The sequence below is a fragment of the Hippocampus comes genome, unplaced genomic scaffold, assembly GCF_001891065.2.
Source record: "Hippocampus comes isolate QL1 unplaced genomic scaffold, H_comes_QL1_v1.1 scaffold156, whole genome shotgun sequence".
NCBI lineage: Eukaryota > Metazoa > Chordata > Actinopteri > Syngnathiformes > Syngnathidae > Hippocampus > Hippocampus comes.
Genome location: NW_017805744.1, coordinates 47,108 through 63,249, shown reverse-complemented (window position 1 = coordinate 63,249; position 16,142 = coordinate 47,108). Strand labels below are relative to the sequence as shown.

General features: G+C 45.1%; 3 protein-coding genes and 1 pseudogene across 3 annotated transcripts in view; all 4 read right to left on the bottom strand.

Annotated features, from left to right (window-relative positions):
- The window catches only part of LOC109524209 (protocadherin gamma-C5-like), a 3,748-nt gene extending 968 nt beyond the window's left edge, over nucleotides 1-2,780 (bottom strand). Inside the window, exon 1 of the mRNA XM_019883888.1 lies at nucleotides 6-2,780. Coding sequence (XP_019739447.1) covers nucleotides 6-2,444 — 2,439 coding nt within the window. The 5' untranslated portion in view covers nucleotides 2,445-2,780. The remainder of the gene's footprint in view (nucleotides 1-5) is intronic.
- Nucleotides 2,781-4,015: 1,235 nt separating this feature from the next.
- LOC109524253 (protocadherin gamma-C5-like) lies at nucleotides 4,016-6,871 on the bottom strand (annotated as a pseudogene).
- Nucleotides 6,872-9,094: 2,223 nt separating this feature from the next.
- On the bottom strand, nucleotides 9,095-11,956 carry LOC109524251 (protocadherin gamma-C5-like). Its single transcript, XM_019883960.1, has one exon. It carries the CDS (start codon nucleotides 11,954-11,956, stop codon nucleotides 9,428-9,430), a length of 2,529 nt encoding a protein of 842 aa, XP_019739519.1. The 3' UTR covers nucleotides 9,095-9,427.
- A 1,434-nt stretch (nucleotides 11,957-13,390) lies between these two features.
- On the bottom strand, nucleotides 13,391-16,070 carry LOC109524208 (protocadherin gamma-C5-like). Its single transcript, XM_019883887.1, has 3 exons — nucleotides 13,828-16,070; nucleotides 13,482-13,775; nucleotides 13,391-13,396 (listed from the first exon to the last, which is right to left on the bottom strand). Exons 1-3 carry the CDS (start codon nucleotides 15,766-15,768, stop codon nucleotides 13,391-13,393), a joined length of 2,241 nt encoding a protein of 746 aa, XP_019739446.1. The 5' UTR covers nucleotides 15,769-16,070.
- Between the last annotated feature and the right edge of the window lie 72 nt (nucleotides 16,071-16,142).

Sequence of the window (16,142 nt, the reverse complement as noted above, 5' to 3'; positions counted from 1 at the left end):
CTCACCTGCTGGCTCTCAAAGGTCCAGGTGCTGTCAGGCAAAGAAGCATCCAGGACGCTGATGACCTCCTTAAAGTCAGTGGTGCTACTGGGCTTGACCAACGTGAAATCACTGTACTCCGACATGGGAGACATGCACGACCGGAAGGAGTGACTCTGAGACATGACGTCTCCTCCGAGAACCTCCACGTACTTGATGGGTCCATCGGTGTTGAGCTGAATGTGCAGATTTCTGTTGGGCTTCTTGTCCTCATCGGAGAGTGTCCGTCGCACACAGCAAGTGGCGCCACTCGTACTGCTCCTCATGCATTTGACGCCCAAGACGAGCAAAGTGAGCAGAGACAGCACGGACACCGAGGCCAGAGCCACGATCAAATAAAGCGTGATTCTGCCGCCTTTCTTGCCGGGCTCGGACGCCTTGTGTCTCAGCTCCAACACGGGCTCGCTCACGCCGTCCTCCAGCAGGATGGACAGCGTGACGGTGGCCGACTGGACCGGCTCCCCGTCGTCTTTGACTTCAACGATCAGCTTCTGAGAGGAGTCGTCGTGCTCGTACACGGCGCGTTTGGTCCTCACCTCCCCCGTGTACAAATTGATCGTGAACAGAGAGGCGTCCGTGGCCTCCGCCACTTTGTACGAGATCCAGGCGTTGTGGCCCGAGTCGGCGTCCACGGCCGTCACCTTGGTGAGCAGGTGGCCCGCCTTGGCCGAGCGGGGCACCCTCAGGTGGGAGGCGGCGTGGGGGGAGGGGTATATGACAGCGGGGGCGTTGTCGTTCTGGTCCAGGATGAAAACGTGGACGGTGGCGTTGCTACTGAGAGACGGGGAGCCCTGGTCCTTCGCCTCAACCTGAACCCGAAACACTTTGACTTTCTCGTAGTCAAACGAGTGCATGCTGAAGATGCTGCCGTTCTCCGAGTTCACGTAAACGTAAGACGACACGGACACGTCGTGTACTTTCGAGTCCACAATGGAGTAAGAGACTTTGGCATTTTCACCAGCATCCAGGTCACTTGCTGACACCGAGTACAGTATAGAGCCTGCTACTCTGTTCTCTTTTAAATAAACATTATACGTGCTCTGAGAGAAGACAGGGGGGTTGTCATTAACGTCAGTAATGCTGACAGAGATCATTTTCTTACTAGAGAGAGGAGGAAAGCCTGCATCAGTTGCTGTTATCTCAATATTATACTCGGAGACACTCTCTCGGTCTAAAACACCACTAGTGACCAGAGCGTAATTATTTGAAAAAGACGGTTTAAGGGAAAAAGGCAAGCCGTTAGGTAGTTGCAGTGTAACTTTGCTATTATTTCCCGAGTCGATGTCTTTGACACTAATCAAAGCCACCACTGTGCCACGTGACGCATCTTCTCGTACAGGACTGGGTTTTGAAGTCAGAACAATTTCCGGAGCATTGTCATTTATGTCTTCTATGTCAAGCTGCAGGCGGCAGTGACCTTCCATTTCAGGTACACCTTTGTCTTTTGCAGTGACATCAATCAGATAGGATGCAAACGCCTCGTAGTCTAACTCCCCCTTTAAAACAATTTGTCCAGTTTGTTCATTGATTTCAAATGTTGATAAAACAGCTTCTGGTGTACGGACCCCAAAATAATATCTAATTTCACTATTAACACCCTGATCAATATCTGTAGCTTTTAACGTCAATACTAAAGTGCCTTTTGTGCTATTCTCTTTCAAAGACACTTTGTACTCTTTTTCGTCAAATACAGGAAAATTGTCGTTATTATCAAGGACATCAATTATAATTTTACACGTTCCAGATTTAAGTGGGTTTCCTCCATCTAATCCTGTTAAAAGCAATTGATGAGTGGACATTTTTTCCCTGTCCAACGATTTTTCTAACACCAATTCTGGAGCAGTTAAACCATTCTTTTCGTCTTTAAACTTTAAAGAAAAATGTTCGTTTTTCATTAAAGTGTATGTTTTGAGTGAATTGCTTCCAACATCGGGGTCCTCTGCACTCTCCAAAGGAAAACGAGTACCCACTGCAACGGATTCTGGTATTTTAAGGTTAATTTCCTGCGTTTGAAAACGAGGAAAATTGTCGTTAATGTCTCTGATTTCCACTTCAATTCGATGCAATTGCAGGGGATTTTCCACCACAACCTGCAGAGGGAGCACACAGTTGGCGCTTTGTCCACACAAAGCCTCTCTGTCTATTCTGTCGCTGACCAGCAGCTCGCCCTTCCCCGCATCCACGCTGAAATACTGCTTACCAGCCTCGGAGGCGACACGCAGCTTGCGCTCAAATATCTCAGACAGCCCCAAAGACAGATCTTTGGCCAGATTCCCCACCACGGAACCTTGCTTGAGCTCCTCTGGGATGCTGTAACGAGTCTGCGCATCCACTGTAGTCCACATGAGAAAATGCCACAAAAGAGCTCGCCATCGCCAGCCTCGGTTTCCTATTGTCTTTGTCATCCTTGCTCCGCTATGACGCAAAAATCCCCATCAACATCCTCTTCACGGCAATTGCTCCATCCACACAAACGGGGGATATTTCCACCTTAAATGTCTCAAGCCATCTTCGCAGAACTACTGAATTGCATCCCTTTAAATGCTTCGAAAAACAATTACACAGCTGATTCCGTTCTGTCTGTGTTGCAGCTCAGTGCTTTCTACGTGTGAGATGAAGCTGCGTGGGGGCTGGGACGAGATTGCTTTGTACAGTCTTCAATTCTATTGGTTCACTGGTTGCATTTTCACCATCCAACCAGATTGCAGCTGATCCACACTCACTCTTAAAGGCACAGCTCTCAGTGCCCCCCCCCCCCCACCCACACCGCCTCTCACCTTCTCGCAAGCCTTAAATTGCTCTTTGAACTCAATTAAAAGATACTGTTTTCTCATTTTGCTGATATTTCACGTTATGTTAAAAAATGAATACTTGAAAGCCGTTCAACACCCAAATTTCATATGCTAAATATGACACAGCACTCATCTTGACACGCATTATCAAAGGTACAATACATTCCGTCACAATTCCAACAGTAAGTTGCGTCATTGCGCAGGACACCTAAACCTATCTCATGTCTCTGCTATTTCTGTGTGAGGAAGATTGACTATTCACGTCTGTTTGCTGCACTCAGAACGGGTCTGATGACAAGAATAAGCACAAGAATATATGAAAACGTAAATAAACAGAACCAGTGATGACAATGGTCCACATTAGCTAAACATTAGCTGACTGAAACGGTGTTTAAAAGGAAACTGAAACATCAAAACAACAGTCAATTTATGCAGAAATCCCTTTTTATTTTTATGAAATAAATAGACAAAATTATTGGTGATGATTCGAACGTGCCACGTTTGATTTTTTTTAAAGTCGCTGCCTGCAATCGAGGTTCTGAGTTGTGATTGTATTCAAATGTCATCATTGAAGAGCAAATAAACAGACAACAACCTTCTTTGTTTTAACACTGCGTTGTGGCAGAACGCCAAGGTCACCATTGTAAATTCCAATAAAACTGGATACTTTTGTAATGGTTGTTAATTTCGTTAGACACCTTCTTCGACTCTTATGGGTGTTATATGTTGTGTGTTGTTATGTGTTGTATGTAGGATTGTAAGCTCCAAACCAAGAGAAAATGTGCAAAGAGGTGAAATTGACCAACATGATTAACATGCTCCTCTTTCCAGACATTTTTTTAAATTATTACCTTTTTCTTGAGCGAGGCAGGATGGGTCAAATTATTATGTTTGGACATTTTGATCTTTGACTGTGGTAGGTGCTGAAGGTGTGATGAGGTAGCTGATGCTATACATCTTCTGCTTCTGCATAGATAATTTATTTTATTTACCTATGCCAGCAAGTCATGCATTTTCTATACTGTTTACTATACATATATATATATATATATACAGTATATAATATACGCACACACGCACACACACACACACACACGCACACACGCACGCACGCACACACACACACACACCTCATAGCAAGAAGCTCGCCAAAATAATTTTCAATGAACACTGACTACGACAAATCTGACTTTGGTTTTTGTCGCGCTTCCAAAAGTCGCTGTCCGCACATCCATGGTGCTGAAGTGGTTCAGACTCGGCACTGGACGACGTCACACTGAAGTTTGTTTCCACAATCAAACGATAGGTTACTGCAAAACTACGTGATTAGAACATTTTAAGGCAGCACATCCTGAGGACGAAGATATAGTTTGTTTCGAGATTATCAAATAAATAGCTACGAAAAAAAAATGGATCACGAGTTGAATAACAACAATGAAAATGTGTGAATGCCAAGGAGGTGGAGTGCAGCAAGTTGTGCTTGAGTGCAAACTAAAGTAGCCCTCACCTGCTGGCTCTCAAAGGTCCAGGTGCTGTCAGGCAAAGAAGCATCCAGGACGCTGATGACCTCCTTAAAGTCAGTGGTGCTACTGGGCTTGACCAACGTGAAATCACTGTACTCCGACATGGGAGACATGCACGACCGGAAGGAGTGACTCTGAGACATGACGTCTCCTCCCAGAACCTCCACGTACTTGATGGGTCCATCGGTGTTGAGCTGAATGTGCAAATTTCTGTTGGGCTTCTTGTCGTCATCCGATAGCGTCCGCCGCACGCAGCAAGTGGCGCCGCTCGTGCTGCTCTTCACGCATTTGACGCCCAAGACGAGCAAAGTGAGCAGAGAGAGCACGGACACCGAGGCCAGAGTCACGATCAAATAAAGCGTGATCCTGCCGCCTTTCTTGCTGGGCTCGGACGCCTTGTGTCTCAGCTCCAACACGGGCTCGCTCAACAGCGTGCCGGTGGCCGACTGGACCGGCTCCCCGTCGTCTTTGACTTCAACGATCAGCCTCTGAGAGGAGTCGTCGTGCTCGTACACGGTGCGTTTGGTCCTCACCTCCCCCGTGTACAACTTGATCGTGAACAGAGAGGCGTCAGTGGCCTCCGCCCCTTTGTACGAGATCCAGGCGTTGTGGCCCGAGTCGGCGTCCACGGCCGTCACCTTGGTGAGCAGGTGGCCCGCCTTGGCCGAGCGGGGCACCCTCAGGTGGGAGGCGGCGTGAGGGGAGGGGTATATGACAGCGGGGGCGTTGTCGTTCTGGTCCAGGATGAAAACGTGGACGGTGGCGTTGCTACTGAGAGACGGGGAGCCCTGGTCCTTCGCCTCAACCTGAACCCGAAACACTTTGACTTTCTCGTAGTCAAACGAGTGCATGCTGAAGATGCTGCCGTTCTCCGAGTTCACGTAAACGTAAGACGACACGGACACGTCGTGCACTTTCGAGTCCACGATAGAGTAAGAGACTTTGGCATTTTCACCAGCATCCGGGTCATTTGCTGACACCGAGTACAGTATCGAGCCTGCTACTCCGTTCTCTTTTAAATAAACATTGTACGAGCTCTGAGAGAAAACAGGAGGGTTGTCATTAACGTCAGTGATGCTGACAGGTATCATTTTTTTACTACTGAGAGGAGGAGAGCCTGCATCAGTGGCTGTTATCTCAATGTTGTACTCAGACACACTCTCGCGGTCTAAAGTACCACAGGTGACCAGTGCAAAATTATTAGAAAATGATGGTTTAAGAGTAAAAGGGGAGCCTTTTGGAAGATATAAAGTTACTTCACCATTTTTGCCAGAGTCAGGGTCACGTACACTCAGCAAAGCTACAACTGTTCCAATTGAAGAGTCCTCCGGTACCGAACTAGGTTTGGAAGTTAATACAATTTCTGGTGCATTATCATTTAAATCTAACACATCAATTTGCACACTGCACCGACCTTCCATTGTCGGGAAGCCTTTATCTTTTGCAGTAATGTCAATTCGATAAGACGACTGTTGTTCATAATCCAAATTATTTTTTAATAATACATCTCCACTCATGGGGTCGATATGAAACAATGCCACCACTGATGGTGGCGTGTGTATGCCGAGAGAGTACTCTATTTCACTGTTTGGACCATCGTCTATGTCTGTAGCCTTTGTAGTTATTACAAAAGAGCCATTTGGGCTGTTTTCCTGAACAAATATTTTATATAATTTACTATCGAACGAAGGAACATTATCATTAACGTCAAGAACTTTTATTCTAATTTTTGAAATTCCTGATTTAACAGGATTGCCACCATCCAAAGCTGTCAGAATTAAATTATGAACAGCTTTTTTCTCACGATCTAATGATTTATTTAACACTAACTCGGGCGTTTTTCTTCCATTGTCAATCTCTCTAACTTTTAGTGTGAAACATTCGTCTTTGCTGAGCGTGTATGTCTTGACTGTGTTACTTCCAACATCCGGATCCTCTGCACTCTGCAGAGGAAAATTGACACCTACAACGGTGGATTCGGCTATTTCTATCACATGTTCACTTTTGAGAAAAATCGGAGCATTGTCATTGACGTCTTTTATTTCTACTTCAATTCGATGCAACTGCAACGGATTTTCTACGACAACCTGCAGGGGGAGCACGCAGCTTGCGCTTTGTCCGCACAAAGCCTCTCTGTCTATCCTTGCTCGAGCTCCTCGGGGATGCTGTAACGAGTCTGCGCATCCACTGTAGTCCACAAGAGAAAATGCCACAAAAGAGCTCGCCATCGCCAGTCTCGGTTTCCTATTGTCTTTGTCATCCTTCCTCCGCTACGACGCAAAAATCCTCATCAACATCCTCTTCACGGCATTTGCTCCATCCATACATAGGGGGGATAGTTCGAGAAAAACACCTCAAGCCATCTAGGCACAACTACCGAATAGCAATTCGTTTCAATGTTCAAAGATTCGAGCTGATTCCTTTCTGTCTGTGCCTCCGCTCGGTGCAATCGACGTGTGAGATGAAGCTGCGCGCAGGGGGCAGGGACGAGATTGCTTTGTACAGTCTTCAATTCTATTGGTTCACGGCTCGCAGTTCCACAAACCAATCAGAGGGAAGCTGATCCTCATTCACTGTTAAAGTCACAGCCTCCCGACGCCCCCCCCCCCACCCCTTCAAGCATTCGTATTAGTATTATTTTTTTTTGGGGGGGGTGGATTGGGGTGGGACAATTGTGACAATATCAGCATAAATGTATTTTAGTCACTATGACTATGTATGAAACATAAATAATTATGAATATTTGAAAGATGTGTTTACATGTACAATATTAGATAGAATGAAATTCAACAACAACAAATAAAAACGAAACACTTGCTTTTATTCTAAAACGTGCTGTTGCTGCATTTAAAAAATCCTGTCCACCCTTTTAGGTGCAAAATATTTCCCGAGAGGATTACTGCATCAAACTACCAACATTTGCTGCCTTCAAACCAGATCACATTAAAACGACGGTGCAACAACGAGCACTGCACACAACAGAGATGGGGCCGTCAGATATGATGCTTCAAGAAGAGCTCAGTCGAAACAGAAAAACGGTACTTAAGATTCGTCCGAAGCTACTATTCATGCAGGTTAACCCTCATATCAGTTGAATTGTTAAGACCCAATCATTTGGTGCTACTATTAAAGGGCGAATGTATTGCTGTTTACTCCAATACAACAAGAAGGAATTACCTAAAAAGTACACTGAGCGTTACTGAATGTAGAAGAGATTTTCATGTTAAGAATGTAGCCGACTATTGCTGGGGGGATCTAATGAGAAAAAGAGTTAAATTACAAGAAATGAACGAATCTAAATTTAAATTAAAGGAGATACGGTCATGTAAAACAAATCGAACAAAACTATGTTGTTGCTGCCACTATGACGTCAGGAGTGGGACTAACTATGCAAAAATAACAATCATGATGCATACATGAGCAGAGAGGAACTAATAACCATTGTTCAAACATGTAGGCTAGGGCCCACAGGTGCCCATACTTTTAGGACTGAAGATCTACTTTTTGATCAACCACCCTCCGCGATCTAACTGTTACCGCGCACACGCGCACATGTACGCACGTCCACCCGCACGCCATGATTAGCAACAGCCATAACGGCCGCTAAGATGTCCGAAATATAAACATAAAATAGGGACAAGAGTGCATGAGTTTGTTCAGAGGAAATCACTGCCTACCTGAGTGGGAGACCTGATGCGGAGGCATGCGACGCACTTTTGCAGCCTGTTCACTATCGTGGCTAACGCGTACCGTTTTAAAACGCTTCTCTCGGCCCTCCAGATTGCCATTCTTTGCAAATGCCATCAGTAAATTGTACACGAAACGAACTTTGACGAATAAAAATAATTATTATTAGTATAGCTTTTATAATAATAATAATTCGTATTATTATTATTATATTAATAATGATTATTTTTATAAAAGCTATTTCGCAACAGCTCTGACCGCAAGCTGCAATTGCAAACTTCTGAGCCCGAACAACTTCCTGTGACGCACGTCACACGCCACCGTAAGTTAAAGGTGACCTGGTGAATTTGATTTTATTTTTTTAAAGAAATTTGTGAAAGTGAGACTGATATAATTATTAGGGTGTAGTGTGCATTAACACAAAAAAAAAATATATATATATTACTAACATGCACAGAGACACACAAAGTTTGCTTGTTTTATTCAACGCCCCTTGCGAGCTATCTGTCGATCACGATCGACGTAATGGAAACCCCAAGCCGCGAGTGGATGTGCATCAATGTGAATTTTCAACCTTCATTCACCAAATTAATTGTACACGAAACGAACTTTGACTGATAATAATAATTATTATTAGGATAGCTTTTATAATAATAATAATTATTATTACAATAATATAATGACAATAATAATAATTATTATAAAAGCTATTTCGCAACAGCTCTGCTCGCAAGCTGCAATTGCAAACTTCTGAGCCCGAACAACTTCCTGTGACGCACGTCACACGCCACCGTAAATTAAAGGTGACCTGCTTAATTTGATTTTGGTTTTTTTTAAGAAATTTGTGAAAGTGAGACTGATAGAATTATTAGGGTGTAGTGTGCATTAACACAAAAAAAAAATATATATACATTACTAACATGCAGAGGGACACATAAATGTTTGTTTGTTTGTTTGTTTGTTTGTTTTACTCAATGCTCCTTGCGAGCTACCTGTCGATCACGATCGACGTAATGGGCACACCAAGCCGCGAGTGGATGTGCATTAATGTGAATTTTCAACCTTCATTCACCAAATTAATTTAAACCGCCGTTTGGGTAACAATTATTGCTCATGCACAAAACTGAGAGGCAAGAAGGTAAGATCACAACAATATGAGGCAGTTGGCAAAACTGTGTGCAGTAATAATCGAGTTAAAAAAGAATAAATGAAAAAAAAATACAACTGTGGGAAACTTTGAAGATTGTTTTGCATTCAAATACTGCTGAATTGTTACTAAATGCAACTGTAAACTTACTTCACTCAAGCTATGACAAGTGACAGCAGCAATAAGTGAACACAAATTGTAAATACGGTCAGTCTCGTATCGCTGAGAATGGATCACTACTAGTTGAACAAAAATAAGGGAAACGTTGAAATGGCAATGAGGTGGAATGCTCTGAGTTCCCCTTGAGTGCAAACTAAAGTAGCACTCACCTGCTGGCTCTCAAAGGTCCAGGTGCTGTCAGGCAAAGAAGCATCCAGGACGCTGATGACCTCCTTAAAGTCAGTGGTGCTACTGGGCTTGACCAACGTGAAATCACTGTACTCCGACATGGGAGACATGCACGACCGGAAGGAGTGACTCTGAGACATGACGTCTCCTCCCAGAACCTCCACGTACTTGATGGGTCCATCGGTGTTGAGCTGAATGTGCAAATTTCTGTTGGGCTTCTTGTCGTCATCCGATAGCGTCCGCCGCACGCAGCAAGTGGCGCCGCTCGTGCTGCTCTTCATGCATTTGACGCCCAAGACGAGCAAAGTGAGCAGAGACAGCACGGACACCGAGGCCAGAGCCACGATCAAATAAAGCGTGATCCTGCCGCCTTTCTTGCCGGGCTCGGACGCCTTGTGTCTCAGCTCCAACACGGGCTCGCTCACGCCGTCCTCCAGCAGGATGGACAGCGTGACGGTGGCCGACTGGACCGGCTCCCCGTCGTCTTTGACTTCAACGATCAGCTTCTGAGAGGAGTCGTCGTGCTCGTACACGGCGCGTTTGGTCCTCACCTCCCCCGTGTACAAATTGATCGTGAACAGAGAGGCGTCCGTGGCCTCCGCCACTTTGTACGAGATCCAGGCGTTGTGGCCCGAGTCGGCGTCCACGGCCGTCACCTTGGTGAGCAGGTGGCCCGCCTTGGCCGAGCGGGGCACCCTCAGGTGGGAGGCGGCGTGGGGGGAGGGGTATATGACAGCGGGGGCGTTGTCGTTCTGGTCCAGGATGAAAACGTGGACGGTGGCGTTGCTGCTGAGAGACGGGGAGCCCTGGTCCTTCGCCTCAACCTGAACCCGAAACACTTTGACTTTCTCGTAGTCAAACGAGTGCATGCTGAAGATGCTGCCGTTCTCCGAGTTCACGTAAACGTAAGACGACACGGACACGTCGTGCACTTTCGAGTCCACAATGGAGTAAGAGACTTTGGCATTTTCACCAGTATCCAGGTCACTTGCTGACACGGAGTACAGTATCGAGCCCGCGACCCCGTTCTCTTTTAAATAAACATTATAAGCGCTCTGAGAGAAGACAGGAGGGTTGTCATTCACGTCAGTGATGCTGACAGAGATCATTTTCTTACTAGAGAGAGGAGGAAAGCCTGCATCAGTGGCTGTAATCTCAATATTGTACTCAGACGTATTCTCTCGATCTAAAGCACCACTGGTGACCAGAGCGTAATTATTTGAAAAAGACGGTTTAAGTGAAAAAGGCAAGCCATTAGGTAGCTGCAGTGTAATTTTGCTGTTGTTACCCGAGTCTATGTCTTTGACCTTAATCAAAGCCACCACTGTGCCGTGTGACGCATCTTCTCGTACAGGACTGGGTTTTGAAGTGAGAACTATTTCAGGAGCATTATCATTTACGTCTTCTATATCTAATTGTAACTGACAGTGACCTTCCATTTCAGGTACACCTTTGTCTTTCGCAGTTATATCAATCAGATAAGATGTGAATGCCTCATAATCTAATGCTCCTTTTAAAACAATTTGTCCAGTTTGTTCATTAATTTCAAACGTTGATAAAACAGTTTCTGGAGTACGAGAACCAAAGGAATATTTAATTTCACTGTTCACACCTTCATCTGCATCTGCAGCTTTTACTCTCACTACAAACGTTCCTTTGGTGCTGTTTTCCTTTAAAGAGACAACATACTCTTTTTCATTAAATATTGGAACATTGTCGTTATTATCAAGCACATTAATTAGAATTTTACATGTACCAGATTTAATAGGGTTCCCCCCATCTAATCCCGTTAAAAGCAATTGATGAGTGGACATTTTTTCTCTGTCCAAAGATTTCTCTAACATCAGCTCAGGAACCGTTTTACCATTTTTTGCCTCCTTGAATTTCAAAGAAAAATATTCGTTTTTCATTAAAGTGTATGTTTTAAGAGAATTGCTTCCAACATCGGGGTCCTCGGCACTCTCCAATGGAAAACGGGTACCCACTGCAACGGATTCTGGTATTTTAATTTTAATTTCCTGCGTTTGGAAACGAGGAACATTGTCGTTAATGTCTCTGATTTCTACTTCAATTCGATGCAATTGCAGGGGATTTTCCACCACAACCTGCAGAGGGAGCACACAGTTGGCGCTTTGTCCACACAAAGCCTCTCTGTCTATTCTGTCGCTGACCAGCAGCTCGCCCTTCCCTGCATCCACGCTGAAATACTGCTTACCAGCCTCGGAGGCGACACGCAGCTTGCGCTCAAATATCTCAGACAGCCCCAAAGACAGATCTTTGGCCAGATTCCCCACCACGGAACCTTGCTTGAGCTCCTCTGGGATGCTGTAACGAGTCTGCGCATCCACTGTAGTCCACATGAGAAAATGCCACAAAAGAGCTCGCCATCGCCAGTCTCGGTTTCCTATTGTCTTTGTCATCCTTGCTCCCTATGATGCAAAAATCCTTCTCAACATCCTCTTCACGGCATTTGCTCCATCCACACAAATGGAGGATATTTCTATAAAAAAACACCTCAAGCCATCACGGCACAAATGCCGAAGAATAATTCGTTTCAATGTTAAAAAAAAAATCGAGCTGATTCCTTTCTGTCTGTGCCTCAGCTCAGTGCATTCGACGTGTGAGATGAAGCTGTGTGCAGGGGGCAGGGACCAGATTGCTTTGTACAGTCTTCAATTCTATTGGTTCACGGCTCGCACTTCCACCAACGAATCAGAGGGACGCTGATCCTCATTCACTCTTAAAGTCACAGCATTCTCCCCTCTTTCTGAAGTATTATCAGTGTTTTCCGGGCTAATTGTAAGGTTAGAGCTTTTTCAATTTTTATTTATTAATGTTGGTCATTTTATATGCACCCAAATCATTCTCAATATCAGAAATATTTAAAAGATGCATTGAAATGACACAAATACCAGACGGAATTTAGTTCAGCAGCATATAAATAAATCAGAAAAAGAAAAACATGTTTTTCTGCTCAAACGTTGCATTCGGCGTCACTTTCCACTCTTACATGGTGCTGAATATTTTCTGAGAGGAGTATCATATACAGCTACACCTAAATTTGCTAACTTCAAATCGTAAAACATGCAAACTAGGCTTTTAGTTCAAGAAAGGAAATCAACTTTTAATGTCAACACTAGTTTAATTACTCTCAGAGTGTCTATTATGATACTGCTGAATTATTTCTTTCGGGATTGGTGTGTTCATCTTGTACTTAAGTTTACTACAACAAAATGTAATCACTTTATGACCATCACTTAATGTTTATCAGTTGTGTGGCAGATGAGCATGCATTCCTGAGAAAATCAGTTGGAACACATGAACCAATGTCAACCAAAATGAAAGGAGAAAAAAAAAACACCTGAAGAAACTACACTGTGATGCGAGCAGCGTGACTAATCATCCTGCGTCTCCGACAAATCATAACAATTAAATTGTGTCGATACATGATGGGAAAGAAGGCAAATAAACCACTTTTCAACCGTAGTCAGGGGTGTCAAACAAAAACCTGAAGTTTCCACATTCCAAACTAAATTTATGCTGTGATTACAACAGGCATGCTACACAAAAGTGAGAAGCAAAACATTCGCCAAAGCAACTCGAGACCAGGTTGTGAAGCTGTTGGCAAAAACATTTCGCCCTTAATATCAAATTCAAAGAGAAATGAATAAAACAAAAAAAATGTATGGGAAGATTTGAAGTTCGTTGTAACACTGCAGAATTATTCCCATAACAGACGTGAAAACTGTGCAACAGCTTTCTTCATTCAAACCGTAAAATGTGGCTGCAGCAATATAAAGTCGGCATAAGTGATAAGAAGACCGACAAAAGCTATTGTTGTAGATGAGAATGGATCACTGCTGTACAAAAATAAGGGAAACGTTTAAATGGCAATGAGTGGAGTGCTCAGAGTTCCCCTTGAGTGCAAACCAAAGTCGCGCTCACCTGCTGGCTCTCAAAGGTCCAGGTGCTGTCAGGCAAAGAAGCATCCAGGACGCTGATGACCTCCTTAAAGTCAGCGGTGCTACTGGGCTTGACCAACGTGAAATCACTGTACTCCGACATGGGAGACATGCACGACCGGAAGGAGTGACTCTGAGACATGACGTCTCCTCCCAGAACCTCCACGTACTTGATGGGTCCATCGGTGTTGAGCTGAATGTGCAAATTTCTGTTGGGCTTCTTGTCGTCATCCGATAGCGTCCGCCGCACGCAGCAAGTGGCGCCGCTCGTGCTGCTCTTCACGCATTTGACGCCCAAGACGAGCAAAGTGAGCAGAGAGAGCACGGACACCGAGGCCAGAGTCACGATCAAATAAAGCGTGATCCTGCCGCCTTTCTTGCTGGGCTCGGACGCCTTGTGTCTCAGCTCCAACACGGGCTCGCTCACGCCGTCCTCCAGCAGGATGGACAGCGGCCACTTTGTACGAGATCCAGGCGTTGTGGCCCGAGTCGGCGTCCACGGCCGTCACCTTGGTGAGCAGGTGGCCCGCCTTGGCCGAGCGGGGCACCCTCAGGTGGGAGGCGGCGTGGGGGGAGGGGTATATGACAGCGGGGGCGTTGTCGTTCTGGTCCAGGATGAAAACGTGGACGGTGGCGTTGCTGCTGAGAGACGGGGAGCCCTGGTCCTTCGCCTCAACCTGAACCCGAAAAACTTTGACTTTCTCGTAGTCAAACGAGTGCATGCTGTAAATGCTGCCGTTCTCCGAGTTCACGTAAACGTAAGACGACACGGACACGTCGTCCACTTTCGAGTCTACGATGGAGTAGGACACTTTGGCGTTTTCACCAGCATCCGGGTCACTTGCTGACACCGAACATAAAATCTGGCCCGGAGCGCTGTTTTCCTTGACATAAATGGTGTAACGAGGCTGCGAGAAAACCGGTGGGTTGTCATTTACATCTAAAAGTTTAACGACAATTGTTTTTGCACTCGACAGTGGCGGTTTTCCATAATCAGTGGCACTAATCTCAACACTATACTGGTCATTTATTTCACGATCAAGCGGCCCGTTTGTCACTAATGAGTAGTGATTAGAAACAGACGAATTTAATTTAAAATGAGATTCGGATGGCAGCCGCAATGTAACCTTGCCATTTTCCTTTGAATCGGGGTCTCTTGTACTTATAAGAGCAATGACTGTCCCCCTAGCCGCATCCTCCGGCACCGGGCTCGTTAGGGACGTCACAATTATTTCAGGAGCATTATCATTCACGTCAATGATTTTTATTTCGACGCCACTGTGCCCCTCCATTTTGGGATTGCCTTTGTCTTTCGCTGTAATGTCAAACCTGTGTAAAGAACTCATTTCATGGTCTAAATCTCCTTTGACTGTAATATCTCCAGTTGCAGATTCAATGTTAAATAATAATAAAATCTCTTCTGACGTTTGCTCTGCAAAACTATATTCAACTTGACCATTTAGTCCTTCATCTGCATCTGTCGCTTTCACTTGTAATATCTGCGCGCCCGGACTCGCCTTCTCGCTGATATTAGCCTCATAAAGTTGCCTCTCGAACTGGGGCGCATTGTCGTTATTGTCAAGGACTGTTATTGTAATTTGGGACGTCCCTGACCGGGCCGGGTCGCCACCATCAACAGCCGTGAGGATGAGATGATGGACAGGCAGCGTTTCTCGATCGAGAGGCTTTTCAAGCACCAGCTCGGGGATTTTTCGTCCATCCTTGTGGGTTTTCACAGCTAATTTAAAATTGTCATTTTTGCTGATAACATAGGAGCGGACAGAGTTAGGGCCCACATCGGGATCTTGTGCACTTTCTAAAGGAAACCGTGCGCCAGGATTGAATTGTTCAGCTATTTTTAATATTTTTTCCTTCGTAAGGAAACTAGGAGAGTTATCATTTGTGTCCAATATTTCAATCTCAACCCTATGCAGTTGCAAGGGGTTGTCTATTACCAGCTCTATGGGGAGCAGACATGCCGCTCTTTGTCCGCACAGCTCCTCTCTGTCTATTCGATCAGTCACCAGCAGGTCTCCCTTCCCGAGGTCCACACTGAAATACTGCTTACCAGTCTCCGACGTTATCCGCAGTTTACGCCGATGGAGCTCTGAAACGACCAAACCCAAATCCTTTGCAAGATTTCCCACCACCGAGCCCCGTTTTAATTCCTCCGGGATGCTGAAGCGGGACTGTCCGTCTATTGTACTCCACAAAAGGGAGAAATGATGCCACCACCAAAGCAACTGCCACGCGGGCAATTTGTGCCACATTATTCCACTAAAATGCAATACATCCAGTGAAAGCCTCTACTGATGATGCAAAAACATAGTCTGTAATCCGGCGAAAAAACGTCCTGCCATATGTGAGTGACAGAAGAGATTGTCATGCTTTGTCTGCATAAAGCCCTCCCCCTGCTCGACGGTGTGAAGGCAAGTGCGAGGAAGCTGCGACGCGACGAGATCTCTTTGTACACGTCTTACTGTCATTGGTGCACACCGACAACACGTTCGAGCCAATCAGGAAGGCTTCTGTGATACAATTACGTCAGACGTTACACACCCTAATGCCACTCAAATACGATAACTTGCAGTTAAATGTGTAATTAAAGGCAATGAATATTTGTAAAAAAAAAGATATATATATA

What these genes read in the sequence shown, in the direction of transcription:
- LOC109524251 (XM_019883960.1), bottom strand. Translation starts at nt 11,956, where the DNA reads ATGACAAAGACAATAGGAAACCGAGACTGGCGATGGCGAGCTCTTTTG.
- LOC109524208 (XM_019883887.1), bottom strand. Translation starts at nt 15,768, where the DNA reads ATGTGGCACAAATTGCCCGCGTGGCAGTTGCTTTGGTGGTGGCATCAT. An exon ending in ATCGTGACTCTGGCCTCGGT is followed by an intron (nt 13,776 to 13,827) that starts GTCCGTGCTCTC and finishes AAATGCGTGAAG; the next exon opens with AGCAGCACGAGCGGCGCCAC.